The sequence below is a fragment of the Amia ocellicauda genome, chromosome 7, assembly GCF_036373705.1.
Source record: "Amia ocellicauda isolate fAmiCal2 chromosome 7, fAmiCal2.hap1, whole genome shotgun sequence".
In the NCBI taxonomy this organism is placed as follows: Eukaryota; Metazoa; Chordata; class Actinopteri; order Amiiformes; family Amiidae; genus Amia; species Amia ocellicauda.
Window position 1 is genome coordinate 49,081,321 of NC_089856.1, and position 27,946 is coordinate 49,109,266.

Genomic DNA, 27,946 nt, shown 5'->3' on the forward strand with positions numbered 1-27,946 from the left:
GCCCAAGGTCCCGGGCTCTGGGGCTCTACCGGCGCCAGCATCGATACCTCGGGGGTCCCAGCGTCTGCGGGGGTAGACGTGCGCTTTCACCGGGAGCCGAGCCGGGCTGCACCCCGGGGAGGAAAGGGGGACTACTTTGTGTGTGAGCGGAGGGAGGAGACGGCGGCGCCGCTGCACGGGGACGGGAGGTGGTGCTGAGGTCGTGATGGAACCAAGATGGCGGCTCGGGAAGACGAGCAGAGCGGACAGGAGTCACTGTAGCGAGCAGCGAGAGCCGGCGGAGCGGCGACGCACAGCGACGGGAGACCCAGACTCGGAGTAGTGTGTGAAGGAGATACTGGTGGAGAGAGAGCGGCGCTTCGAGGACTGTGTGTGGCATCGGGAGGCGCTGGGGAACGGGCGAGCGGCACGGAGCGAGAGCCCGGAGAGCTGAACCCAAACAACAACAGAGAGAGAGAGAGAGAGAGAGAGAGAGAGAGAGAGAGGAGGGGTGGGGAGGAGAGGAGAGGAGAGGAGGTGTGAGTCCGCCAGGGGGGGTCTGCGGCCTGGGCAGTACCGACAACACGACCCGCCTCGACAACCGGCGGACGACGGGATAGTAACACAACAAAAACCACACACCCGCACTGCGCACAGCGGGGTCGATTTGTAACCGGGCGGGTCGCGGTGCGCTGGGATGGGCTGAAAAGCGAAGGCCGCAGCGGCTCCTCTCGTCATCCTGGACTCCCGTGGCTCGTAAACAAAAGGCCTTCTTGCTGCACCGGCGGCCCGAGCTGGCGACAGGGCCCGCGTCACAGAGGCATAGGGGACACTCACACGCACTGCACACCCGGGCTGCTGCAGCGGGGTCTGGGATCAGGCGTATTAACCGCGGGGGGCAGTAAGAGGAAGAGCGCCCCGTCCCCACGGTGCCGGTCCCTGCATCGGACACTCTCACCGGGGCAGTGTTAGCTCGGTACTGGCCCACAGACAGGCCTGACGGACGGACCAGACGAGCCCTCATCCCCGGGACTTAAACCATAAACACACCCAGTCGTGGTGTTGTTTCCGAGTGGGGAAGGAGTTATTTTTAGTGAAAAGTGACTTTTTGAACACACACAGCATTAAACGCCATCACTCATTATTACTACTACCACGATTGGTATTATTAGCGCAACTGTTCGTATTGATATTTGCCAGGACGGACACAGAGCCGGCCGGCCGCCCCACAGTGACCCGGCCTGAGGAGCCTTTGTTCTCCGCTGGCCCCGTGTCTCCAGTGGACTGCAGAGCGGCCTGTCCTCGCCGAGCCGCGCAGACAGGTCTGTATGAGTGTTGTTGTTGTGTTAGAAACATGCGCGTTTCCCATGAGGAAGTGGGGCCGTAAACACGCGTGTGAATGCACGCACACTGACGATGAGGATGATTGGCATCTGCCCGGTGCGCTTGGTACAGTGCAACTCACTCGTCCGGGGTGAGGTCTGAGGCGGATGTGTGCGGGGGGTCCCGTGTGGTCGGGGGTGGGGGAGAGGGACCCCCAGAGCCGGGGCTGCAGGGGGCGCTGTGTTCAGGCTGGGGGAGGGGAGGCTGTACAGTAGGACTCAGACGCGAGTGGCGGGGCCTGTTTTGTTCTTAGTGGAGGGCTTGTGCGTGTGCTTTTCTGAGGATTACACTCGTAGGGGGGGTCGCTGTAGATGTTGTGTGTGCGCGCTGTGCGGCTCGCCTGGCCCTGGCCGCTGCTGTGATAACCGGCTCTGTGTGCGCAGACATGGAGACGGACGAGTTCGTGCCGCCGCCGGAGTGCCCGGTGTTCGAGCCCAGTTGGGAGGAGTTCGCCGACCCGCTGGGATACATCGCCAAGATCCGGCCCATCGCTGAGAAGTCCGGCATCTGCAAGATCCGCCCACCGCTGGTAAGAGCCGGTCTCTCCCACACATACACACGGGCAGGGGCTGGCAGTCCCGGCGTTATTACTGCGGCCTCAGACCACAGGTTGAGAGGGAGGTTAAAAATGTCCACCAGAGGCGAAACGTGTGTGGGACAGATCCCAGCAGGCACAGACACTTAGAATTACTCTATTATTATGATGATGATGATGATGATTATTATTTGTATTGTAACCATCTGCCTTTGTCCATGGCCACTCACACTTGCCGGGTACAGACTCAGGTGTGTGTCTGTATGCTGCGATTCCTCTCTCCACCTCACCCCCATCTCCCAGTGCCATCAATCCCACGATTTGACTGGGTTGCAAATCCAGAATGTGACATCCTGTTTCTCTGATTTTTGCATATGCTAATCTGCCTCGGCATCCCCTCAGTAGAGACACCAGTTTCCCCATCACTGCTGCCTAGTGTAGCATTGCAGTGTACAGTGTTGCTGTAGTACAGTGCAGTTTTGTGTGACACTCTGGGGTCAGACGAGGGAGGGGACTGTTATAGCTGCACAGTTTGCCTAGTTGTGCCATATACACACACTGCCCAAGTCACACACTTTCATACTGACCCACCACTGGTATTTCTGGGGGGAGGGGTTTATATGGCGCGTGCGTGTTGTACGGGGGCTGTATTTCAGCACGAGCGGTGCTGGTCTTTGTGTTTATACAGTCCACTCTGAGCCCTGTTTAATCTCTCTCTCTGTCTCTCTCTCTCAGGACTGGCAGCCCCCATTTGCTGTGGAGGTGGATAATTTCCGCTTCACCCCCCGCATCCAGAGACTGAACGAGTTGGAGGTGTGTCTGCCTGTCTGTCCAGCTCTCTGTGTTCACTGTGCTGTCCATCTGTGTTGGGTTTACAGCGGCTTCACTACGTGCTCTCTGTCCCTCTCAGGCGGAGACGCGCGTCAAGCTGAACTATCTGGACCGGATTGCCAAGTTCTGGGAGATCCAGGGCTCTTCTCTGAAGATCCCCAACATAGAGAGAAGGATCCTGGATCTGTACAGCCTGGCCAAGGTGCTGACTCTATACTGCACTGACACCCTGACGCTGACACTCTACTGTGTTTACTACACTGACACTCTGCTGTGTCTACTGTACTGACACGCTGACGCACTCGGTCTACTGTATTGACAACCTGACACACTCTACTGTACTGACACCCTGACAATGACACTCTACTGTGTTTACTGTACTGACATCCTGACGATCACACACTGTTTCTACTGTACTGAGATGGTGCTGTGTCTGAGTCTGATCTTGTGACCCAGATCGTGGCGGAGGAGGGCGGGTTCGAGGCGGTGAGTAAGGAGCGGCGTTGGGCGCGGGTGGCACAGCGGCTGGGTTACCCTCCCGGCAAGAACATCGGCTCCCTGCTGCGCTCCCACTACGACCGGATCGTCTACCCCTTCGAGATGTTCCACTCTGGGGCCAGCATTATGGTATGCCCCGCATCCCCATCCCCGTGCGTCTGCCTGGTCCCCGTCCCCGTCCCAGTGCGTCTGACCGGTCACCGTCCTAGTCCCCATCCCCGTGTGTCTGCCCGGTCCCGGTCCCCGTTCCAGTGCGTCCCTCTTGCGTTGTCTCATCTCCTGGCCTGTCTGTCCCGTGTCTCTCCTCAGTGCCGCCCCCGGCAGCCCTACGACAGTGAGGAGGTGGATAAGGAGTACAAGCCTCACTCCATCCCCCTTCGCCAGTCAGTGCAGCCCCCCAAGACCAGCAGCTACGGGCGCCGTGCCAACCGCCTGCAGCCTGATGTGAGTACCGCACTCGTCTACCCTGCGCCCTGTGAACGTGTCTACATGCTCATTGCACAGTACATGGCTGTGTTCACGACTCGCAGGCATTCCCAAGTCTGCGCAGATTCTGTGACAAACCTGTCCAAATTCATCGTCTGTGAACTCAGCCGGGAAAGACATCGCCGAGTCTCGCATCCGCAGGCTTACAAGGCTGCGCAGCTTCTCAAGAGGCACTGTGCTGGGGTAGCCTGGCTTCTGCTCCACAAACGAGCTGTGTGACAGACGTGTGCAGCCCGAGACAAGACCTCACTGCGTGTGCACCGCCACCTGGTCACGGCTGGGAATCGCCTTCCAGTGCCACGGAGGAACCTCTGAATATCAAGGCAAAGGACAACAGAAATATAATACTCTAAATTTGACAGTTAAAAGAATGTGTTTTAGTGCTGTATGTACATACCTGGCAAGGAAATGCATAATACATACAGAATGTTTTACATAAAGCACACGTTTCATGTAGATTGGAACCCAGTGTAAATATGATTGTACACAGAAACAGTTGGCGATCTAGCCACAGAGAATGTCGTGAATGCAGCCCATGAGTACAGCACATGCCCTGCGCCACACATGTACATGGCACATGCACACGTGAGCACACACTACAGCCTGATGTGAGAACTGCACCACACACACTCTCCTCGGTACAGAACACCCATATATGTACAACATGTGTGTGCGCACTGTAACCCAAAACATGCCTGCACTGTGACTGACTGTTGTTGCCCCCCCACACCTGTATTTAACACAGGTCCCTGATAATGGCCAGTGTGGTTCTCTAATTCACCCCAGATTCTGCCCCAGTACCCCAATATTAATACTGCCCCTCCCTCACTCTCTCTCTCTCCTGCCCTCTTCTTCTCTTTTATCATCCCGCTGTCAATACCTCTCACTCTCCCCCCCCTCCCTTCTGGCTCTCCCTCTCTTCCCCCACCACCTCTCTCTCTCCCCTCCCCACCTCTACTCCCTCTCTCGTAAACACTCCGGCTCCCCCTCCTCTCTAACCCAGTACAGTTGATACAGGACTGCAAGTGACGGACTGTGTTCTTCCTTCAGTGTTTGTGTTGTCAATTAATCAATTAAGCACTCTTAATTACCCCCTACTCTCCCTGGAGGTAATTGGTTAACAAACCAGTCAGCCAATCCCCAGGAGTGTGTGTGTGCAGGAGGACTCTCGGCATGCTCTGCTCTGTGTGGCTTAATGCTCCCCCCCGCATACCCCTCTGTCACTCCCTCACACTCTCACTCACTCCCTGTCACTCACTCTCCCATGAACTCACTTCCTGCCTCCTCTCTGTGTGTCTGCAAATGTCTGTGAGTTTTGTGTGTGTGTGTGTGTGCTCTCCTGTCCATTGTTCTCTTCTTGTCTCCATGCAGGACCCTGATGACTCGCCCCCCCTCCCCCACAGCACCGGGCCACACCACCCCGCGGTACTGTCTGTCTGTTTGTCTGTCTGACCATTGGCCCGCCTGCCATCTGACCCGCCTGTCTGTCTGCCTGTCCGCCATCTGACCCGCCTGTCTGTCTGCCTGTCCGCCATCTGACCCGCCTGTCTGTCTGCCTGTCCGCCATCTGACCCGCCTGTCTGTCTGCCTGTCCGCCATCTGACCCGCCTGTCTGTCTGCCTGTCCGCCATCTGACCCGCCTGTCTGTCTGCCTGTCCGCCATCTGACCCGTCTGACCTGCCTGCCTGTCTGTCCGCCATCTGACCCTCCTGTCTTTCTCTGTCCATCTGACTATCAACCTGTCTGTCTGTCTGTTTTCACACTACCCCGTCTAATCCTGGGTTGTGGCCAGGGGATAAAATTAACATTTTTGGCCACTAGCCACTGTGTCTGGTAGAAGGAAAAAACTTACCAGCCAAAGGCAAACACCACCAAAAGTGCATGAGGGTGCGTAAATGTGTGGTGAACATGTTAAAACGTGGCAATTATTCAGGTAATTAATCAATTACAATAACAAAAGCTAATTGCACACCTGTATAGACTAGACAGGTGTGAAAGAGGGAAAAGGATCCGGATAGAAATGCAAGCTCCCACACAGTTTCTATTTGCAAGTGTTATAAGGTCTTTGATCAAAAACTGCATTCTATTGAATTATAACGTTTGCTAGTAGAGACATTGTGCTGGAGCACCGTTTTCAAATTAATCACACATATGCAATAACACGGCAGCTAATGGGGATCTGTATCAACACACTAAACTAACACATGAGAAGGGGTGTTATATGGTGACACATCATTGTTCTTCATACTCCTCTTCCTCTTCAGTGCTACTCCATTCTCTGGGTCTCTGCACGTCATTAAAAGGATTTCATTGGATTGGCTAGATATTCATAGTCACGGTCTGTGGTGGGTAAAAAATATATAATCTCTAGGAATGATGACAGACAGTAACGTCCTTTCCATTGGTCAATACTGCACGCTTCCAAAGACACGATGTGAACAAACCACACATTTCTCTTCAACAGAATCTCTGCTGCACAGCAAAACATGGATGTCTCTATCTCAAATAGTTTGAACACAAATTAATACGTTGTAATTGATGCAGTTGATGAATACTTATCTAACACAACCACTTCGTTAAATAAATATCAATGTAAAAATACATTAGAAGATGTATGGAAATGGCATCATAACAGCAGACCTGTCAACTCTCGTGCACCTCGTGTCAGAGTGTTGTGTTATTGTTTCCCAACATTATCATTACTTTTTATTGTCACAATTTCAAATTAACTATAAAGGTTGTGACTGGGGTGGGTAGGGATCTCAGCCCTGATCTCTACAAGGCCACTTCACTGGGGACAGGGTCCCATCCTGGGATGAACCTTGACCTTCACCCCGGGTTCAACCGTCTAGTGTGAAAGCAGCCTGTCTGTCTGTCTGACTGGACTGCTGTATTGGACACACAATTGCCCAGTGAATGCCGATCCAGAGACTCGCATCAAGTGTCTTTGGAAACCCCCCTAGTCAAGCTCAGGAGCACGGCGGTGGGAGTGATACGCACACAACACCGGCACACCCCCCACGGTGTTGTATCGCAGTGTCTATTAACCTCTAAAGCTGACTGTCAAAGAAGGGATTTTCCTGCTAAACGGACCGGCCCGATTTCAAAAGCCCAGAACTAAATATTTGCATCACTATTGCAGTAACACACTACACACAAGATAATACAAACAGTAGCGCAAGGACACTACAGCTCGTTTACGCAGTCCTCTTGTGTAGAGACACTATTGTCTAACTGCCGAATCTGCATATCGTTTGAAAGCTGAGATCGAAAGCAGGGAATTCAGATCCGATGATAGTTGTGTAGCGTTTATTTCCTGATACTCTGAGCTCTGCACCGGCGCGTGTTGCTTCTACCCTAACACGCATGTCCTTGTTTTGATCAGTAGACTGTCTGGTTCCTGAATGTCAAAGTTGTCCATATTTTGAGATTTTTATTCTGACTCAGACCACATAACCCGTGTACCGTGTCATTAACAGTGTCATTAACCGTGTGTCTCTCCCGTGTCCGTGACCGCTGTGTGAATTACCCCCGTCTCTCCCACAGCCCGAGCCCACAGAGGAGGATATCGAGAAGAACCCAGAGCTGAAGAAGTTGCAGATCTACGGAGCCGGACCCAAGATGATGGGCCTGGGCCTGGTGCCCCGAGACAAGGGTCCGCGCAAGAAAGGTACTGACACACACACAGACAAGGCCTGGTTCCCCCGAGACACATGCCCATGCAAGAAAGGTATGCGCACACACTGTTAACATGCCTGACACACCCTCTCCTCTCTCAGACGAGCTGCCGCAGACGGTGATCGTGCGGGACACTGCGGTGCTGGTGAAGGAGGAGGAGGGCGAGGTGGGGGAGGGAGCCGCAGTGCCGCCTCCCGGGCCGGTGAAGGAGGAGGAGCCGCCGCAGGACGAGCCGTGCACCAAGATGACCATGCGGCTGCGGCGCAACCAGAGCAACACGCAGTTTGTGAGTGCGCGAGGGAGGGAGGGGAGGGGAGGCGTCGTCCCGCAGAGAGACGATGACGCCTTGTGGTTACGTGCTGCTGGTATAAAGCGCCCTCCCCCTCAGGTGGACTCGTTCGTGTGCCGGATGTGTGGCCGGGGCGACGAGGACGAGAAACTGCTGTTGTGCGATGGCTGCGATGACAATTACCACACCTTCTGCCTGCTGCCCCCCTTGGCGGACGCGCCCAAGGGCAACTGGCGATGCCCCAAATGTGTGGCGGAGGTGAGCACGGAGCAAGTGTGTGTGGCATGTCCGGTCTGGCGTCGCGTCTGGTATCTTGGTGAGACTGACTTGGTTGTCCTGAGTCTGATACGTTTCTCTCCCCCCGTGTGTGTCAGGAGTGCAAGCGCCCCCCAGAGGCGTTTGGCTTCGAGCAGGCCACGCGTGAGTACACGCTGCAGAGCTTCGGGGAGATGGCCGACACCTTCAAGTCAGACTATTTCAACATGCCTGTCCATGTGAGTACACACACGCCACCATCATGCAAACACTCGCAGCACATGCACATGCCAACAACATGCAAACACTCACAGCACACGCCGTGTTGTGTGTGAGGCAGTGTGTTGTTGTGCGGATGGTGGTGGTGTTGTGTGTGAGCCAGTGTGTTGTTGTGCAGATGGTGCCCACAGAGCTGGTGGAGCGCGAGTTCTGGCGGCTGGTCAGCAGCATCGAGGAGGACGTGACGGTGGAGTACGGAGCCGACATCCACTCCAAAGAGTTTGGCAGTGGCTTCCCGGTCAACAATGGCAAGAGGCAGCTCACCCCCGAGGAGGAGGTGAGTGGAGGGGGAGGGAGCGGGAGAGGTGCCCAGAGGGAGTGGAAGTGACAGTGTCAGAAATGCACATGGGCATGAGGCCGCACAGGAGTGAGCCATCGCTCACCCATTCTCCGCCTCTCTCAGGAGTATGCGCGCAGCGGCTGGAACCTGAACGTGATGCCGGTGCTGGAGCAGTCGGTGCTGTGCCACATCAACGCCGACATCTCGGGCATGAAGGTGCCCTGGCTGTACGTGGGCATGGTCTTCTCTGCATTCTGCTGGCACATCGAGGACCACTGGAGCTACTCCATCAACTACCTGCACTGGTAACTCACTCTCTACTCACACACTGGAGCTACTCCATCAACTACCTGCACTGGTAACTCACTCCCTACTCACACACTACACCACTCGGCTAACTCTCTCTCTCTCTCTCTCTCTCTCTCTCTCTCTCTCTCCCCCTCCCCCTCTCTCCCCCCAGGGGGGAGCCCAAGACGTGGTATGGGGTTCCCTCAGTGGCGGCGGAGCGGCTGGAGGAGGTGATGAAGCGACTGACCCCCGAGCTGTTCGAGAGCCAGCCGGACCTGCTGCACCAGCTGGTCACCATCATGAACCCCAACATCCTCATGGCCCACGGCGTCCCGGTACTGACGCGCTCGCACTGACGCATGTCATCCCGGTACTGACGTGCTCACACTGACACACTGACGCATGGCGTTGCGGTACTGGTGCGCTCACACTGACCCGTGGTACTGACGCACGGGGGCACTGACACGCCCATGCACTGAGATACGTACCTGCTGACTGAGCGTCCATCTGCCTGCCTGCAGACACAGGCAGCTGCCCAGTTGACCCTCTGACTGCACTCTGCAGCCCCCTGTCCAGCTGCTGGTCTGACCTGCCCGTGTCTTAGGGGCGTGACGGAGCGGACAGGAATTCCGTAGAAGCGCCAGATCGATGCAGATGCAGTGTTGAGTTGCAGTTCGAGAGGGTTTTATCTGCCGGTATTACTGTGAGATCGTTCTGCTACGGTTCTTACTAAACATACGGGCTGTCATTGCAGTACGTCGGCCACAGTTGCATCATTGTCTAAGATAGTCTCCCCCGCCTGCCTGCCGAGGGCCGGCTCCACGCGTGTTGCAACGGGTAGACGAGCGCTCTGCCGTGAATTCCACTGAGTTCAGATTCGCTACAAATGTGCGAAGTTCGATACCCGCAGATCCCAGCTTGGTCTCACCCCTTCTGTCTTGCGCTCCTCAGGTGGTGCGAACCAACCAGTGTGCGGGGGAGTTCGTCATCACCTTCCCCCGGGCCTACCACAGTGGCTTCAACCAGGGCTACAACTTCGCAGAGGCCGTCAACTTCTGCACTGCAGACTGGGTGAGAGACGCACTGTCCCCACACACACGGCTGTCTCCCTACACACACTCACACACGGCTGTCCCCCTGCCCTGTCCCCCCCCCCATCCCACACACACACAGCTGTCCCACACGGTTAAGTCGTCTTTGAATGACTAAGAAGGAGAACTGTAATGAGTGAGATAGAGCTGTGAAGCCCAAGCCACATATGACACCCTCTGTCCCCCCCAGCTGTGTATTACGCCCTCTCTCCCTGCAGCCTTATATACCCCCTGTGCCCCAGCCTCTGACACTCTTCCTCCAGCCTTATATATACCCCCTCTGCCCCAGCCTCTCTTGACGCCCCCTCTCTCCCTGCAGCTCCCCGCAGGGCGCTCCTGCATTGAGCACTACAGGCGGCTTCGCAGGTACTGCGTCTTCTCCCACGAGGAGCTCACCTGCAAGATGGCCGCCTGCCCCGAGAAGCTGGACCTCAACCTGGCGGCCGCCACTCACAGGGAGATGTTCAGCATCGTCCAGGAGGAGAGGAAGCTGAGGAAGAGCCTGCTGGAGAGGGTGAGGGAGAGGAGGGTGGAGAGGAAGCCGAGGATACAGTGAGGGAGGAAGGGAGGAGAGGGAGCCGAGAGAGAACCTGCTGGGAGTTCCATCGTTGCTTTGGCAATATTGTCTCAAGCAGTCATGCCAATAAAGCTAAATAAAGGGAACGTGTGGTGTAAATAGTGTGCTGCATGCACGCAGTGTTAGTGGTGTAGTAGTGTGTGCTCACCCCTCCCCCTCCCTCAGGGCATCACGGAGGCGGAGCGTGAGGCGTTCGAGTTGCTCCCGGACGACGAGCGCCAGTGCGACAAGTGCAAGACGACCTGCTTCCTGTCGGCGCTGGCCTGTTCCCAGTGTCCCGAGAGGCTGGTCTGCCTGTACCACACGCAGGACCTGTGCGCCTGCCCCTCCGACCGACACTACCTCAGGTGTGTGCGTGCCCCTCCGACCGACACTACCTCAGGTGTATGCGTGCCCCTCCAACCGACACTACCTCAGGTGTGTGCGTGCCCGTTTGTGCCCCTCCGACCGACACTTCCTCAGGTGTGTGCGTGCCCGTTTGTGCCCCTCCGACCGACACTTCCTCAGGTGTGTGCGTGTCCGTGCGTGCCCCTCCAACCGACACTACCTCAGGTGCGTGCATGCATGCGTTGTGTGTGTGTGTGTGTGTGTGTGTGACCCTCCGAACGACACTGCCTCGGGGTGTGTGTGTGTGCATGCACTAACACTAACACTCTCCCCCTCTGCCTCTCTCAGGTACAGGTACACACTGGACGAGCTGCTAGCGATGCTGCACCGGCTCAAGGTTCGAGCAGAGTCCTTCGATTCCTGGGCCAACAGAGTGAAAGAGGTGCTGGAACAGGAGCAGAGCCCCAAGAGAGGTGAGAGAGGGGGAGGGAGCAGAGCACCAAGAGAGTGAAGGGAGTAAGGGAGAGCAGTGTGAGTGCCTGTGACCTGTATGTGACCTCCCCTCTCCCCCTCCCTTAGCACTGGAGGAGCTGCAGGCTCTGTGTGACGAGGCGACCGAGAGGAAGTTCCCCAACAATGAGCTGCTGCACAAACTGCAGACGAGCATCTCTGACACGGAGCGCTGCAGGAGCGTGTGTGCGGAGCTACTGACGCACACACACAGCAGGTACTGACACACTCGCATTGACCCTTTGACACGGAGCGCAGCAGGAGCGTGTGTGCGGTGCTGCTGACACGCACACACAGCAGTTACTGACACACTGATGCTCAGTTCAGTTAGTGTGTGTGGTAACGGCTATGTGTTTCAGGAGGATGACCCTGGAGGAGCTGCAGGCGTTCGTGGATCAGGTGCAGAACCTGCCCTGCGTCGTCAGCCAGCTGGGGCAGGTCAAGGTGAGCGCTTGTCCTATTACACTGTGACGCTGTGGCACCGTGACAGTCCTGTGACGCTGTATTGTGCGATTCTGCGCTGTCCCACTGTGTGACGCTGCTGCCCCCCTGCCCTGCAGGTCCTGCTGGAGGAGGTGACGCAGTTCCAGCACCGGGCCCAGGCGGTACTGAAGGGGGCGGAGCTGAGCCCGGCCCAGCCCGAGGAGCTGGAGGCGCTGCTGGAGCAGGGTGCTGGGCTGGCGGCCGAGGCCCCGGAGTGCGCGCTGCTGCGGGGGCTGCAGGAGCAGGGCCGCTGGCTGGGCGAGGTGCGGCGCACGCTGGGCGCGGGGGGCCGCGGCGTCACGCTGGGGGTCCTGCGCGGGCTGATGGAGGCCGGCTGCAACGTGCCGCAGAGCGACGCTGTGGAGACCGCCATGGCCGAGCTGCAGGAGCTGCTGACCATCGCCGAGCGCTGGGAGGAGAAGGCCCAGATCTGCCTGGAGGACAGGTGACACACTGCGCCACATGACACACTAACACCCCTTGCTCTGTGACATGGCGCTGATGGTTCTGTCTGTCTGTCCATCCGTCCTGAAGGCAGAAGCACCCCCTGTCCACTCTGGAGGCCATAGTCAGCGAGGCACAGCTCATCCCCGTGCAGCTGCCCAACATCCTGGCGCTGCAGGGCAGCCTGGCGCGGGCGCGGGCCTGGGTCACCGACCTGGAGGAAATTCAGGTCAGTCGGCAGGACCCGGCGGTGGGTCTGGTGCGTCGGTCGGTCGGTCGGTCGGTCGGTCTGTCTGTCCAGCCCGACACACCGCAGAGCGCAAGTTAACGCACCCCTCCCTCCTGTGCAGAATGGGGAGCACTACCCCTGCCTGGACGACCTGGAGGGGCTGGTGGCCGTGGGGCGGGACCTGCCGGTCAGCATGGAGGAGCTGCGGCAGCTGGAGCTGCAGGTGACAAGCGCCCACTCCTGGAGGGATAAGGCCGCCAAGACCTTCCTCAAGAAGAACAGCACCTACGGCCTGCTGGAGGTGAGGGGCAGGATCAGACAGGGGTGTGTGTGTGAGAGAGGGAGAGAGCGCAGTAGTGTTACTGTGCTGTGTGTGTGAAAGAGAGTGCAGTAGTGTTACTGTGCTAAGTGTGTGACAGAGCAGTAGTGTTACTGTGCACTGTGTGTGTGAGAGTGCAGTAGTGTTACTGTGCTGAGTGTGTGTGACAGAGCAGTAGTGTTACTGTGCACTGTGTGTGTGAGAGTGCAGTAGTGTTACTGTGCTGAGTGTGTGTGACAGAGCAGTAGTGTTACTGTGCACTGTGTGTGTGAGAGTGTAGTAGTGTTACTGTGCACTGTGTGTGTGACAGAGCAGTAGTGTTACTGTGCACTGTGTGTGTGACAGAGCAGTAGTGTTACTGTGCACTGTGTGTGTGTCAGAGCAGTAGTGTTACTGTGCACTGTGTGTGTGTCAGAGCAGTAGTGTTACTGTGCACTGTGTGTGTGACAGAGCAGTAGTGTTACTGGGCTGAGTGTGTGAGAGTGCAGTAGTGTTACTGGGCTGAGTGTGTGAGAGTGCAGTAGTGTTACTGGGCTGAGTGTGTGAGAGTGCAGTAGTGTTACTGGGCTGAGTGTGTGAGAGTGCAGTAGTGTTACTGGGCTGAGTGTGTGAGAGTGCACTAGTGTTACTGGGCTGAGTGTGTGAGAGTGCACTAGTGTTGCTGTGCACTGTGTGTGTGAGAGTGCAGTAGTGTTACTGTGCACTGTGTGTGTGTGACAGCGCAGTAGTGTTACTGTGCACTGTGTGTGAGTGCAGTAGTGTTACTGTGCTGAGTGTGTGTGAGTGCAGTAGTGTTACTGTGCTGAGTGTGTGTGAGAGTGCAGTAGTGTTACTGTGCTGAGTGTGTGACAGCAGTAGTGTTACTGTGCACTGTGTGTGTGAGTGCAGTAGTGTTACTGTGCTGAGTGTGTGACAGCAGTAGTGTTACTGTGCACTGTGTGTGTGAGTGCAGTAGTGTTACTGTGCTGAGTGTGACAGCAGTAGTGTTACTGTGCTGAGTGTGTCAGTGCAGTAGTGTTACTGTGCTGAGTGTGTGTGTGACAGCGCAGTAGTGTTACTGTGCACTGTGTGAGTGTAGTAGTGTTACTGTGCACTGTGTGTGACAGAGCAGTAGTGTTACTGTGCTGATTGTGTGTGAGTGCAGTAGTGTTACTGTGCTGAGTGTGTGTGAGTGCAGTAGTGTTACTGTGCTGAGTGTGTGTGAGTGCAGTAGTGTTACTGTGCTGAGTGTGTGACAGCAGTAGTGTTACTGTGCACTGTGTGTGTGAGTGCAGTAGTGTTACTGTGCACTGTGTGTGTGAGAGAGCAGTAGTGTTACTGTGCTGAGTGTGTGAGAGAGCAGTAGTGTTACTGGGCTGAGTGTGTGAGAGTGCAGTAGTGTTACTGGGCTGAGTGTGTGAGAGTGCAGTAGTGTTACTGGGCTGAGTGTGTGAGAGTGCAGTAGTGTTACTGTGCACTGTGTGTGTGAGAGTGCAGTAGTGTTACTGTGCTGAGTGTGTGTGTGACAGCGCAGTAGTGTTACTGTGCTGAGTGTGTGTGAGTGCAGTAGTGTTACTGTGCTGAGTGTGTGTGAGTGCAGTAGTGTTACTGTGCTGAGTGTGTGTGAGTGCAGTAGTGTTACTGTGCTGAGTGTGTGTGAGTGCAGTAGTGTTACTGTGCTGAGTGTGTGTGAGAGTGCAGTAGTGTTACTGTGCTGAGTGTGTCAGTGCAGTAGTGTTACTGTGCTGAGTGTGTGTGTGACAGAGCAGTAGTGTTACTGTGCTGATTGTGTGAGAGTGCAGTAGTGTTACTGTGCTGAGTGTGTGACAGCAGTAGTGTTACTGTGCACTGTGTGTGTGAGTGCAGTAGTGTTACTGTGCTGTGTGACAGAGCAGTAGTGTTACTGTGCTGAGTGTGTGAGTGCAGTAGTGTTACTGTGCACTGTGTGTGAGAGTGCAGTAGTGTTACTGTGCTGAGTGTGTGAGAGAGCAGTAGTGTTACTGTGCTGAGTGTGTGAGAGAGTGTAGTAGTGTTACTGTGCTGTGTGTGTGTGACAGCGCAGTAGTGTTACTGTGCACTGTGTGTGAGTGTAGTAGTGTTACTGTGCTGAGTGTGACAGAGCAGTAGTGTTACTGTGCACTGTGTGTGAGTGTAGTAGTGTTACTGTGCACTGTGTGTGAGAGTGCAGTAGTGTTACTGTGCTGAGTGTGTCGAGTGTGTGTGACAGAGCAGTAGTGTTACTGTGCACTGTGTGTGTGAGAGTGCAGTAGTGTTACTGTGCTGAGTGTGTCGAGTGTGTGTGACAGAGCAGTAGTGTTACTGTGCACTGTGTGTGAGTGTAGTAGTGTTACTGTGCACTGTGTGTGTGACAGAGCAGTAGTGTTACTGTGCACTGTGTGTGTGAGTGCACTGTGTGTGTGAGTGTAGTAGTGTTACTGTGCACTGTGTGTGTGACAGAGCAGTAGTGTTACTGTGCACTGTGTGTGTGAGTGCAGTAGTGTTACTGTGCCGAGTGTGTGTGACAGAGCAGTAATGTTACTGTGCACTGTGTGTGTGAGTGTAGTAGTGTTACTGTGCACTGTGTGTGACAGAGCAGTAGTGTTACTGTGCACTGTGTGTGTGACAGAGCAGTAGTGTTACTGTGCACTGTGTGTGTGTCAGAGCAGTAGTGTTACTGTGCACTGTGTGTGTGAGAGTGCAGTAGTGTTACTGGGCTGAGTGTGTGAGAGTGCAGTAGTGTTACTGGGCTGAGTGTGTGAGAGTGCACTAGTGTTACTGTGCACTGTGTGTGTGAGAGTGCACTAGTGTTACTGTGCACTGTGTGTGTGAGAGTGCACTAGTGTTACTGTGCACTGTGTGTGTGAGAGTGCAGTAGTGTTACTGTGCACTGTGTGTGTGTGACAGCGCAGTAGTGTTACTGTGCACTGTGTGAGTGTAGTAGTGTTACTGTGCACTGTGTGTGTGAGAGAGCAGTAGTGTTACTGTGCTGAGTGTGTGAGAGAGCAGTAGTGTTACTGGGCTGAGTGTGTGAGAGTGCAGTAGTGTTACTGGGCTGAGTGTGTGAGAGTGCAGTAGTGTTACTGGGCTGAGTGTGTGAGAGTGCAGTAGTGTTACTGTGCACTGTGTGTGTGAGAGTGCAGTAGTGTTACTGGGCTGAGTGTGTGTGTGACAGCGCAGTAGTGTTACTGGGCTGAGTGTGTGAGAGTGCAGTAGTGTTACTGGGCTGAGTGTGTGAGAGTGCAGTAGTGTTACTGGGCTGAGTGTGTGAGAGTGCAGTAGTGTTACTGGGCTGAGTGTGTGAGAGTGCAGTAGTGTTACTGGGCTGAGTGTGTGAGAGTGCAGTAGTGTTACTGGGCTGAGTGTGTGAGAGTGCAGTAGTGTTACTGGGCTGAGTGTGTGAGAGTGCAGTAGTGTTACTGTGCACTGTGTGTGTGAGAGTGCAGTAGTGTTACTGTGCTGAGTGTGTGTGTGACAGCGCAGTAGTGTTACTGTGCTGAGTGTGTGTGAGTGCAGTAGTGTTACTGTGCTGAGTGTGTGTGAGTGCAGTAGTGTTACTGTGCTGAGTGTGTGTGAGAGTGCAGTAGTGTTACTGTGCTTAGTGTGTCAGTGCAGTAGTGTTACTGTGCTGAGTGTGTGTGTGACAGCGCAGTAGTGTTACTGTGCTGAGTGTGTGTGAGTGCAGTAGTGTTACTGTGCTGAGTGTGTGTGAGTGCAGTAGTGTTACTGTGCTGAGTGTGTGTGAGAGCAGTAGTGTTGCTGTGTGTGAGTGCAGTAGTGTTACTGTGCTTAGTGTGTGAGTGCAGTAGTGTTACTGTGCACTGTGTGTGTGAGAGTGCAGTAGTGTTACTGTGCACTGTGTGTGAGTGTAGTAGTGTTACTGTGCACTGTGTGTGAGTGTAGTAGTGTTACTGTGCCGAGTGTGACAGAGCAGTAGTGTTACTGTGCACTGTGTGTGAGTGTAGTAGTGTTACTGTGCACTGTGTGTGAGTGTAGTAGTGTTACTGTGCACTGTGTGTGAGAGTGCAGTAGTGTTACTGTGCTGAGTGTGTCGAGTGTGTGTGACAGAGCAGTAGTGTTACTGTGCACTGTGTGTGTGAGAGTGCAGTAGTGTTACTGTGCTGAGTGTGTCGAGTGTGTGTGACAGAGCAGTAGTGTTACTGTGCACTGTGTGTGAGTGTAGTGTTACTGTGCACTGTGTGTGTGACAGAGCAGTAGTGTTACTGTGCACTGTGTGTGAGTGCAGTAGTGTTACTGTGCACTGTGTGTGTGACAGAGCAGTAATGTTACTGTGCACTGTGTGTGTGTGAGTGTAGTAGTGTTACTGTGCACTGTGTGTGACAGAGCAGTAGTGTTACTGTGCACTGTGTGTGACAGAGCAGTAATGTTACTGTGCACTGTGTGTGTGACAGAGCAGTAGTGTTACTGTGCTGAGTTTGTGACAGAGCAGTAGTGTTACTGTGCACTGTGTGTGTGAGTGTAGTAGTGTTACTGTGCTGAGTGTGTGTGAGAGTGCAGTAGTGTTACTGTGCGGAGTGTGTGACAGAGCAGTAGTGTTACTGTGCGGAGTGTGTGACAGCAGTAGTGTTACTGTGCTGAGTGTGTGTGAGAGCAGTAGTGTTACTGTGCTGAGTGTGTGTGTGAGAGTGTAGTAGTGTTACTGTGTTGAGTGTGTGTGAGAGCAGTAGTGTTACTGTGCTGAGTGTGTGTGAGAGCAGTAGTGTTACTGTGCTGTGTGTGAGTGCAGTAGTGTTACTGTGCTTAGTGTGTGAGAGAGTGTAGCAGTGTTACTGTGCTTAGTGTGTGAGAGAGTGTAGTAGTGTTACTGTGTTGAGTGTGTGACAGAGCAGTAGTGTTACTGTGCACTGTGTGTGTGAGTGTAGTAGTGTTACTGTGCTGAGTGTGAGAGAGCAGTAGTGTTACTGTGCTGAGTGTGTGAGTGCAGTAGTGTTACTGTGCACTGTGTGTGTGAGAGTGCAGTAGTGTTACTGTGCTGAGTGTGTGAGAGAGCAGTAGTGTTACTGGGCTGAGTGTGTGAGAGTGCAGTAGTGTTACTGGGCTGAGTGTGTGAGTGTGCACTAGTGTTACTGGGCTGAGTGTGTGAGAGTGCACTAGTGTTACTGTGCACTGAGTGTGTGAGAGTGCACTAGTGTTACTGTGCACTGTGTGTGTGAGAGTGCAGTAGTGTTACTGTGCACTGTGTGTGTGAGAGTGCAGTAGTGTTACTGTGCTGAGTGTGTGTGTGACAGCGCAGTAGTGTTACTGTGCACTGTGTGTGAGTGCAGTAGTGTTACTGTGCTGAGTGTGTGTGAGTGCAGTAGTGTTACTGTGCTGAGTGTGTGTGAGAGTGCAGTAGTGTTACTGTGCTGAGTGTGTGACAGCAGTAGTGTTACTGTGCACTGTGTGTGTGAGTGCAGTAGTGTTACTGTGCTGAGTGTGACAGCAGTAGTGTTACTGTGCTGAGTGTGTCAGTGCAGTAGTGTTACTGTGCTGAGTGTGTGTGTGACAGCGCAGTAGTGTTACTGTGCACTGTGTGAGTGTAGTAGTGTTACTGTGCACTGTGTGTGACAGAGCAGTAGTGTTACTGTGCTGAGTGTGTGACAGCAGTAGTGTTACTGTGCACTGTGTGTGTGAGTGCAGTAGTGTTACTGTGCTGTGTGACAGAGCAGTAGTGTTACTGTGCACTGTGTGTGTGTGAGTGCAGTAGTGTTACTGTGCTGAGTGTGTGAGAGCAGTAGTGTTACTGTGCTGAGTGTGTGAGAGAGTGTAGTAGTGTTACTGTGCTGAGTGTGTGTGTGACAGCGCAGTAGTGTTACTGTGCACTGTGTGTGAGTGTAGTAGTGTTACTGTGCCGAGTGTGACAGAGCAGTAGTGTTACTGTGCACTGTGTGAGTGTAGTAGTGTTACTGTGCACTGTGTGTGAGTGTAGTAGTGTTACTGTGCACTGTGTGAGAGTGCAGTAGTGTTACTGTGCTGAGTGTGTCGAGTGTGTGTGACAGAGCAGTAGTGTTACTGTGCACTGTGTGTGTGAGAGTGCAGTAGTGTTACTGTGCTGAGTGTGTCGAGTGTGTGTGACAGAGCAGTAGTGTTACTGTGCACTGTGTGTGAGTGTAGTGTTACTGTGCACTGTGTGTGTGACAGAGCAGTAGTGTTACTGTGCACTGTGTGTGTGAGTGCAGTAGTGTTACTGTGCACTGTGTGTGTGACAGAGCAGTAATGTTACTGTGCACTGTGTGTGTGAGTGTAGTAGTGTTACTGTGCACTGTGTGTGACAGAGCAGTAGTGTTACTGTGCACTGTGTGTGACAGAGCAGTAATGTTACTGTGCACTGTGTGTGTGACAGAGCAGTAGTGTTACTGTGCTGAGTTTGTGACAGAGCAGTAGTGTTACTGTGCACTGTGTGTGTGAGTGTAGTAGTGTTACTGTGCTGAGTGTGTGTGAGAGTGCAGTAGTGTTACTGTGCGGAGTGTGTGACAGAGCAGTAGTGTTACTGTGCGGAGTGTGTGACAGCAGTAGTGTTACTGTGCTGAGTGTGTGTGAGAGCAGTAGTGTTACTGTGCTGAGTGTGTGTGTGAGAGTGTAGTAGTGTTACTGTGCTGAGTGTGTGTGAGAGCAGTAGTGTTACTGTGCTGTGTGTGAGTGCAGTAGTGTTACTGTGCTTAGTGTGTGAGAGTGTAGCAGTGTTACTGTGCTTAGTGTGTGAGAGAGTGTAGTAGTGTTACTGTGTTGAGTGTGTGACAGAGCAGTAGTGTTACTGTGCACTGTGTGTGTGAGTGTAGTAGTGTTACTGTGCTGAGTGTGAGACAGAGCAGTAGTGTTACTGTGCTGAGTGTGAGACAGAGCAGTAGTGTTACTGTGCTGAGTGTGAGACAGAGCAGTAGTGTTACTGTGCTGAGTGTGAGACAGAGCAGTAGTGTTACTGTGCTGAGTGTGAGAGAGCAGTAGTGTTACTGTGCTGAGTGTGAGAGAGAGTGCAGTAGTGTTACTGTGCTGAGTGTGAGAGCAGTAGTGTTACTGTGCTGAGTGTGTGTGTGACAGAGCAGTAGTGTTACTGTGCACTGTGTGTGAGTGTAGTAGTGTTACTGTGCTGAGTGTGTGTGTGACAGAGCAGTAGTGTTACTGTGCACTGTGTGTGAGAGTGCAGTAGTGTTACTGTGCCGAGTGTGTGTGACAGAGCAGTAGTGTTACTGTGCCGAGTGTGTGTGACAGAGCAGTAGTGTTACTGTGTGTGTGAGTGTAGTAGTGTTACTGTGCACTGTATGCGAGTGTAGTAGTGTTACTGTGCACTGTGTGAGAGTGCAGTAGTGTTACTGTGCACTGTGTGTGACAGAGCAGTAGTGTTACTGTGCTGAGTGTGACGGAGCAGTAGTGTTACTGTGCAGTGTGTGAGAGTGCAGTAGTGTTACTGTGCTGAGTGTGTGAGAGTAGTAGTAGAGAGTAGTAGTGTTACTGTGCTGTACTGTGCTGAGTGTGTGAGTGTAGTAGTGTTACTGTGCACTGTGTGAGTGCAGTAGTGTTACTGTGCACTGTGTGAGTGCAGTAGTGTTACTGTGCACTGTGTGTGTGAGAGTGCAGTAGTGTTACTGTGCACTGTGTGTGTGTGAGTGCAGTAGTGTTACTGTGCACTGTGTGTGTGTGAGAGCAGTAGTGTTACTGTGCACTGTGTGAGTGCAGTAGTGTTACTGTGCACTGTGTGAGTGCAGTAGTGTTACTGTGCACTGTGAGTGCAGTAGTGTTACTGTGCACTGTGTGTGAGAGTGCAGTAGTGTTACTGTGCTGTGTGTGAGTGCAGTAGTGTTACTGTGCTGAGTGTGTGAGTGTAGTAGTGTTACTGTGCACTGTGTGTGTGAGTGCAGTAGTGTTACTGTGCTGTGTGTGAGTGCAGTAGTGTTACTGTGCTGAGTGTGTGAGTGTAGTAGTGTTACTGTGCACTGTGTGTGTGAGTGCAGTAGTGTTACTGTGCACTGTGTGTGACAGAGCAGTAGTGTTACTGTGCTGAGTGTGTGACAGAGCAGTAGTGTTACTGTGCTGAGTGTGTGACAGAGCAGTAGTGTTACTGTGCACTGTTTGTGAGAGTGCAGTAGTGTTACTGTGCTGAGTGTGTGACAGAGCAGTAGTGTTACTGTGCTGAGTGTGTGACAGAGCAGTAGTGTTACTGTGCTGAGTGTGTGACAGAGCAGTAGTGTTACTGTGCTGTGTGTGTGTGAGAGTGCAGTAGTGTTACTGTGCACTGTGTGTGAGAGTGCAGTAGTGTTACTGTGCACTGTGTGAGAGTGCAGTAGTGTTACTGTGTGTGAGAGTGCAGTAGTGTTACTGTGCACTGTGTGAGTGCAGTAGTGTTACTGTGCACTGTGTGAGTGCAGTAGTGTTACTGTGCACTGTGTGAGTGCAGTAGTGTTACTGTGCACTGTGTGTGTGAGAGTGCAGTAGTGTTACTGTGCTGAGTGTGTGTGTGCAGTAGTGTTACTGTGCACTGTGTGTGTGTGAGAGCAGTAGTGTTACTGTGCACTGTGTGAGTGCAGTAGTGTTACTGTGCACTGTGTGAGTGCAGTAGTGTTACTGTGCACTGTGAGTGCAGTAGTGTTACTGTGCACTGTGTGTGAGAGTGCAGTAGTGTTACTGTGCTGAGTGTGTGAGTGTAGTAGTGTTACTGTGCACTGTGTGTGTGAGTGCAGTAGTGTTACTGTGCTGAGTGTGTGAGTGTAGTAGTGTTACTGTGCACTGTGTGTGACAGAGCAGTAGTGTTACTGTGCTGAGTGTGTGACAGAGCAGTAGTGTTACTGTGCTGAGTGTGTGACAGAGCAGTAGTGTTACTGTGCACTGTTTGTAAGAGTGCAGTAGTGTTACTGTGCTGAGTGTGTGACAGAGCAGTAGTGTTACTGTGCTGAGTGTGTGACAGAGCAGTAGTGTTACTGTGCTGAGTGTGTGACAGAGCAGTAGTGTTACTGTGCTGAGTGTGTGTGTGACAGAGCAGTAGTGTTACTGTGCTGTGTGTGTGTGAGAGTGCAGTAGTGTTACTGTGCACTGTGTGTGAGTGCAGTAGTGTTACTGTGCACTGTGTGTGAGAGTGCAGTAGTGTTACTGTGCACTGTGTGAGAGTGCAGTAGTGTTACTGTGCACTGTGTGAGAGTGCAGTAGTGTTACTGTGCACTGTGTGAGAGTGCAGTAGTGTTACTGTGCACTGTGTGAGAGTGCAGTAGTGTTACTGTGCACTGTGTGTGAGAGTGCAGTAGTGTTACTGTGCACTGTGTGAGAGTGCAGTAGTGTTACTGTGTGTGAGAGTGCAGTAGTGTTACTGTGCACTGTGTGTGAGTGTAGTAGTGTTACTGTGCGTGTGAGTGCAGTAGTGTTACTGTGCACTGTGTGTGAGTGCAGTAGTGTTACTGTGCACTGTGTGTGAGAGTGCAGTAGTGTTACTGTGTGTGAGAGTGCAGTAGTGTTACTGTGCACTGTGAGAGTGCAGTAGTGTTACTGTGCGTGTGAGTGCAGTAGTGTTACTGTGCTGTGTGACAGAGCAGTAGTGTTACTGTGCACTGTGTGTGAGAGTGCAGTAATGTTACTGTGCTGAGTGTGTGTGAGAGAGTGCAGTAGTGTTACTGTGCTGTGTGTGTGTGAGAGTGCAGTAGTGTTACTGTGCCGAGTGTGTGACAGAGCAGTAGTGTTACTGTGCTGAGTTTGTGACAGAGCAGTAGTGTTACTGTGCACTGTGTGTGTGAGAGTGTAGTAGTGTTACTGTGCTGAATGTGTGTGACAGAGCAGTAGTGTTACTGTGCACTGTGTGAGAGTGCAGTAGTGTTACTGTGCTGAGTGTGTGACAGCAGTAGTGTTACTGTGCTGAGTGAGTGTGAGAGAGTGCAGTAGTGTTACTGTGCTGAGTGTGTGTGTGTGAGAGTGTAGTAGTGTTACTGTGCTTTGGCTCAGTGTGTGATTGTGTTGCAGGTGCTGTGTCCATGTGTGGAGGTGGCCGGGAAGGCAGCGGGGGGGCCCCGGGCGGACCGTGGCCGGCGCCGGGAGAGAGAAGGGCGGCTTTACCGCTCCGACACCGACAGCCTGGGGCTCTCCGCTCAGGACCTGCGCGACCCGGGAGCCATTGTGAGTGAACGCTGCGTCTGTGCACATCCGTGCGCGTCCTGTGCGCTGCGTCCGTGCGCGTCCTTTGCGCTGCGTGTCTTTACAGTAACTGCTCTTATGCACTTGATCACTGTAGAGAGACACTATTCATGACAATACAATGACTAGAGAGATCAATTAGAATAGTCTTATTTTTTTTCAACCCTCACAGCAATGAACACCTATATAAGAATATAAGGCATCTGTTAAGAATTAAATATTAACTGTGCTTCTGTGTGTCTGCATGGTTACTGAAGCACAGTAGACTAAATGAACAGTGATTGCGTTTAGATGACTGGAAATGACCCTGCTCTTCTCTGGGTGTCTTTTCTTGATGTATAACTGATGCCCAACGTGCTGCGCATCACCATTTCACAGTTAACCCTGCCTGTGATGCTCAGAGCAGCTTGTGTTTCTAAATGTAATGTACAACTACCAGCACAAACTACACGTAAGTAGTGTTACTAGATGCATGTTAAAACTAAAGAAACCATGTTGAATTGTAATTTTCGCATCTGAACAGTTAATTCAAAAGGCAGAAGACTCGTGAAATAAGTGATAAGTGCTCCATCACTTTTAGGACAATGAGCGGGTGTTTTTTCAGCTCTATTTCACGTGTACAGCATTTAAATAAAATGTTAAATATTTATTTTAATAAAAACTGTAGCAAACTGTGCTCCTGTGCCGGTCCTCTCTTCATCCCCCTCTCTCTGTCAGGTGTCAGCTTTCAGGGAAGGGGAGAAGCGAGAGAAGGAGGCGATGCGGCGGCTGCAGGAGGCCAACCTAGCCAAGCCGGGGCCGGAGGAGGGGAGGGACCGGGAGGAGGGCTGGGAGAGGAGGCTGGAGCAGCAGCAGGAGGAGCAGCAGGAGGAGGGAGAGAAAGGGAGGAGGCGGCAGGAAGATGGAGGAGGAGGAGGAGGAGGAGGAGAGACCGAGGGTGGCGCAGGAGAGGTCGAGGGCGCACAGATGGCACATGTGGACGGCGCCACCCCGCCCTCCCCCTCCTCGCAGTGTGTGTGCGTGTGTGGGAGCCCCGCCCTGCCCCCGCGGACCCCCCAAGCGCGCTGTGACTTGTGCAAGGACTGGTTCCACGGGGGCTGCGTGCCCTTCCCCAGCCTGCTGCCCCCCCCCGGCACAGGCAACGCCGGCAGCCCCCCGGACTCGCGCCCGCCCTGCTGGTGGGACTGGGACTCGCGCTTCCTGTGCCCCCTGTGCCAGCGCAGCCGGCGGCCGCGGCTCGAGGTCATCCTGGCGCTGCTGGTGGCGCTGCAGCGGCTGCCCGTACGGCTGCCCGAGGGGGAGGCGCTGCAGTGCCTGACGGAGCGCGCCATCAAGTGGCAGGACCGGGCACGGCAGGCGCTGGCCTCCCCCGAGCTGCGGGGGGCGCTGGACCGTCTGCAGGATCTGCGGCGGCGCCGGGGCCCGGGGGGGCGAAGCGCCAAGACAGAGGGAGAGCAGAGGGGGGAGGAGAAGGACAAGGAGGAAGAGGAGGAGGAGGATTCGGTCATTGTGCTGTCGGACTCCGAGGGAGGCGGCGGCGCGGGGGGTGTTATCGACCTCACACAGGACAGCCCCCCCAAGGGCCGCGGCCCAAGCCGGGAGGAGACGCTGGGCAAGGTGGGTGGAACCTGAGCGCGTGTGTGATTGCGTGTGTGATTGCGTGTGTGATTGCGCGTGACGTGTGTTCTGTATTGCAGACTGCCTGTGAGAACGGACACAGCAGGACAACGCCCCCCCTTTCCACAGCTTCAGGTCAGTCCCATCCGTCTGTCCATCTCTGTGTCCATCTGTCCCTCTCCTGCAGTGTACAGCGGTGTGTGGATCTAACCTCTCTGTGTCTCAGGAGTGGAGCGCCTGCAGGAGGAGCTGGCCGGGCTTGGGGGTTCAGCCGCACCGGTGCTTAGCCTGTCCGAGGCGGCGCGGGCACAGCTGGAGGAGCTGCAGCTGGAGGGGGACCTGCTGGAGGTGTCTCTGGACCAGGCCGCCACCATCCACCGCTTGCTGCAGGCCGCCAGCCCCCCCGATACGCGCCGACTGCAGCAGCTTGTACAGGTGGGCCTGGGGAGGAGGGGCCTGTGTGATGTCGGGAGCCGTGTCGGGGAGGAACCCTCACCGCTCACCTGCGCCTCCTCCCCACAGACGCCACTGTTTTCAAAAACACTGAGACGCATCAGTCTGTAAACCAGCAGACGGTAAAATCAACCTCAATCGGCCCGTCGATAAATATAAAATCATCTTCGAATGCACAGATCAGTCTGCATGTGAAAACAGGCACAGTCTTTATTCTGCTGTTCCTCTAAACTCCTCCAGTTCCTCTAAAGTCCTCCACACAAACCAGGCTTCACATACTCATTCGTCCTGATACCCTTCAGGCTGCTTGTGCTTTGTGCACGGCTGGGATCGATAGTTATTGAGTTATGATCGATTGAAACCCCAAAATTGCACAGATTTCAATGGTGGAACGGATTCTCGTGCGCACGGTCCAAGCTGAAGGTCAGCAGCCAATCAGCACTGGTTATTACGGCCCAATCGGCGGTCAGACTCCGCCTCCCTGTCTCTGCTGCTCTCTCCACGTGTCCGGGTTGTTCCGGGATTCCCATACAATAAAATACTGTATTATACTAATACCTATATCACTTCTACTACTAATAATAATTACACCACATTAAATACGTGAATATGGGGCTTATAACCAATATATTATTCCACATGATTCACTACTACAACAACCTGTTTACCTTAATTCCCTGTAACGTGTTCTATATTATATGTAGTAACTGGTGATATACTATAGAACACGGCTGTATACTGTAGTATCTTGTACTTACTACAGTACTGCATGTACACTGAGACGTACTGCTTACTGCACTCAAACATACTGTGAGATGCACACAGTTTCTCCAGGACCTGGAGCGTGCCGGTCACTGTGGTTATTGCTGCCAGTCTGTGTAATCATGAGGGATGATAAATGCGTGACCGCGCGCGTCCGGCTCGGTGCAGGTCTGTCATCTTTGCCGAGAGATCGGCCGGTGGGGTTTGCCGTGTTGAGATGCATCTTGGACTACAGGTTCCGTGTATTTATTCATCTTTGCCATTTGTGTCAGTTCTGTAATTTGGTTGAAAAGGCGATTTTGATACTGAGGCTGACCCTCGAAATGAACAAGAAACGTCTTCATCTGCACCTTCACCCCTCATGTACATGCTCCTGATAAACTTCGCTCTTCCTGCCGCTGTCAGAACTGTGAACAGTGTGCCCAATTAAAACGCTACAGTACTGAACAAAGTGCTTAAAGTTATCGGCCTCAGAAGCAGTAAAATGTTCAGAACATCCCCACCCAACTCTTTTACAAGATCATGTAGCGAGCACTTCGACTGCGCCATCTCCAATCTTCTGTACGAGACGGGTTGCATTAACCAGTGAAAAGCTTTGTGCCTGGGTAAAACTCACAGCAGAGCTCTGCTGCTGGTAAAACGTTTTTTTTTTTTTACAATTCTAAAGTGTGGGTGGAAAATCGTCCCTGGATTCCTCTAGCGCCCGGAAACACATGGAGAACATGTCCATAATCAATCTCTCCCTCTCTCAGATCGAGGCGCAGGAGCAGCGCAGTGCGGGCCGGGGGGGGCGAGGGAAGGACGCCCGCAGGAAGAGGAAGAGCGAGAGAGGAGGGAGCGGAGGGGGAGGGCTGGCACTGTCGCCCGACGCATCAGAGTCCAAGAAAACTCGCCCCCAGCCCCCTCACCCTCCCCCCTCCCAAACACAGCCTGTGGAGGTACAGTCTCTCTCCCCCTCACTCGTACAGGCTGCTAACGTAAGAAAGTGTCCAAGCGAGAGGAGGCCATTCACCCCATTGTGCTCGTTTGGTGTCCATTAATAACTAAGTGATCAAGGATCCTATCCAGTCTGTTTTTGAATGTTCCCAAATTGTCTCTTCAGCCACATCGCTGGGGAGTTTGTTCAGATTGTGACGCCTCTCTGTGTGAAGAAGTGTCTCCTGTTTTCTGTCTTGAATGCCTTGAAGCCCAATTTCCATTTGTGTCCCGGGTGCGTGTGTGCCCCTCAGTGCGGTGTTCGTGTGTTCACCCCTATCTCTCCCTCTCGCAGATCTTGTGATGAAGGGGAGGGTGCAGTGCTGGTGGCTCTGGAGACCAGAGACCTGGGAAGAGGAGAGGGAGGGGGAGGGACGGACGGAGAAGTACAGGGACTAAGACACAGACGAGCCTTCAGCCTCCCTCCCCCTCCGTCGCCCCGAGGACTTGCAGCCCCGAGGGGCTGAGCGACCGCCTGCTGAGACGGACGGACGATGGATGGACGTCTGGGAGAATGACGCTCGAACCCTCCTCCTCTCTCCCTCTGGCACTCCATGTTTTTTATTTTTTGTATCTCTTAACCTCCTGCTCATCCCTTGCTCCCTCCCTCCCTCTCCTCCCTGCGAGAGCTGGAGATGTATTGTGTCGCTGACTGGCCCTGCAGTGTCCAGCAGGAGGGCTTGGTGTTACTCTGTACAGGGAGTGTACAGCACAGACTGACACACACACTCACACACACACACTCACACACACACACTCACCCCTCACTTGACTGATGCTCACACACTGACACTCACACGCTCCACCGGGCCGCACTCTGGGACAGGCGTGTTGCGTGTGGCCATGATGCGCAGCAGACTCCCGTGTTGATGCAGTATTCCCGTGTCTGTTGATGTTGTACATAGTTCACGGGTCAGTGAGCAGCGCAGGCGGCTCGAGGGCCCCACGCTTGCCGAAGCGGCGCAGTGCAGTATTTGGTGCTACTTACTCCTCTAACAGGTCTCCCTCTCCCTCACAAAGACTCGACTCTCGTTCCTCTTCGGCTCCAGATCATTGACTTTATTATTTCCTGTTCTGGTTTCTGATGACCGTTGACTTATATTATTGTTGTTATTATTATTATTATTATTATTATTGTTGTTCTTGGTATTGTTATTACAGACGCACAGCTCTCTGGGGGGTTTGTGTTCAGACTTTTCAGTTCAATGTCGCCTTTTGTTTTTATTTTATTTTTTATTTCCTAGTTTTATTTTTTCTTGTTAGAAATAAAGGTTCAGAATTGTTTTAGCAGC

The 27,946-nt window shown here is 53.5% G+C and overlaps 1 protein-coding gene across 2 annotated transcripts; it reads left to right on the forward strand.

Annotated features, from left to right (window-relative positions):
• On the forward strand, positions 1 to 27,946 carry kdm5c (lysine demethylase 5C). Of its 2 annotated transcripts, XM_066710164.1 has the most exons (29): positions 1 to 1,301; positions 1,746 to 1,891; positions 2,633 to 2,710; positions 2,808 to 2,930; positions 3,185 to 3,355; positions 3,536 to 3,670; positions 5,084 to 5,137; positions 7,259 to 7,382; positions 7,492 to 7,676; positions 7,779 to 7,937; positions 8,054 to 8,173; positions 8,332 to 8,490; positions 8,617 to 8,798; positions 8,954 to 9,116; positions 9,733 to 9,852; positions 10,192 to 10,386; positions 10,615 to 10,796; positions 11,125 to 11,249; positions 11,356 to 11,503; positions 11,646 to 11,730; positions 11,847 to 12,214; positions 12,304 to 12,442; positions 12,564 to 12,743; positions 22,677 to 22,829; positions 23,565 to 24,464; positions 24,545 to 24,599; positions 24,691 to 24,899; positions 26,432 to 26,617; positions 26,950 to 27,946. In XM_066710164.1, exons 2-29 carry the CDS (start codon positions 1,748 to 1,750, stop codon positions 26,956 to 26,958), a joined length of 4,851 nt encoding a protein of 1,616 aa, XP_066566261.1. In that variant the 5' UTR covers positions 1 to 1,301; positions 1,746 to 1,747; the 3' UTR covers positions 26,959 to 27,946. The 2 variants fall into 2 exon arrangements, with proteins under 2 accessions (XP_066566261.1, XP_066566262.1); XM_066710165.1 differs by lacking the exon at positions 5,084 to 5,137.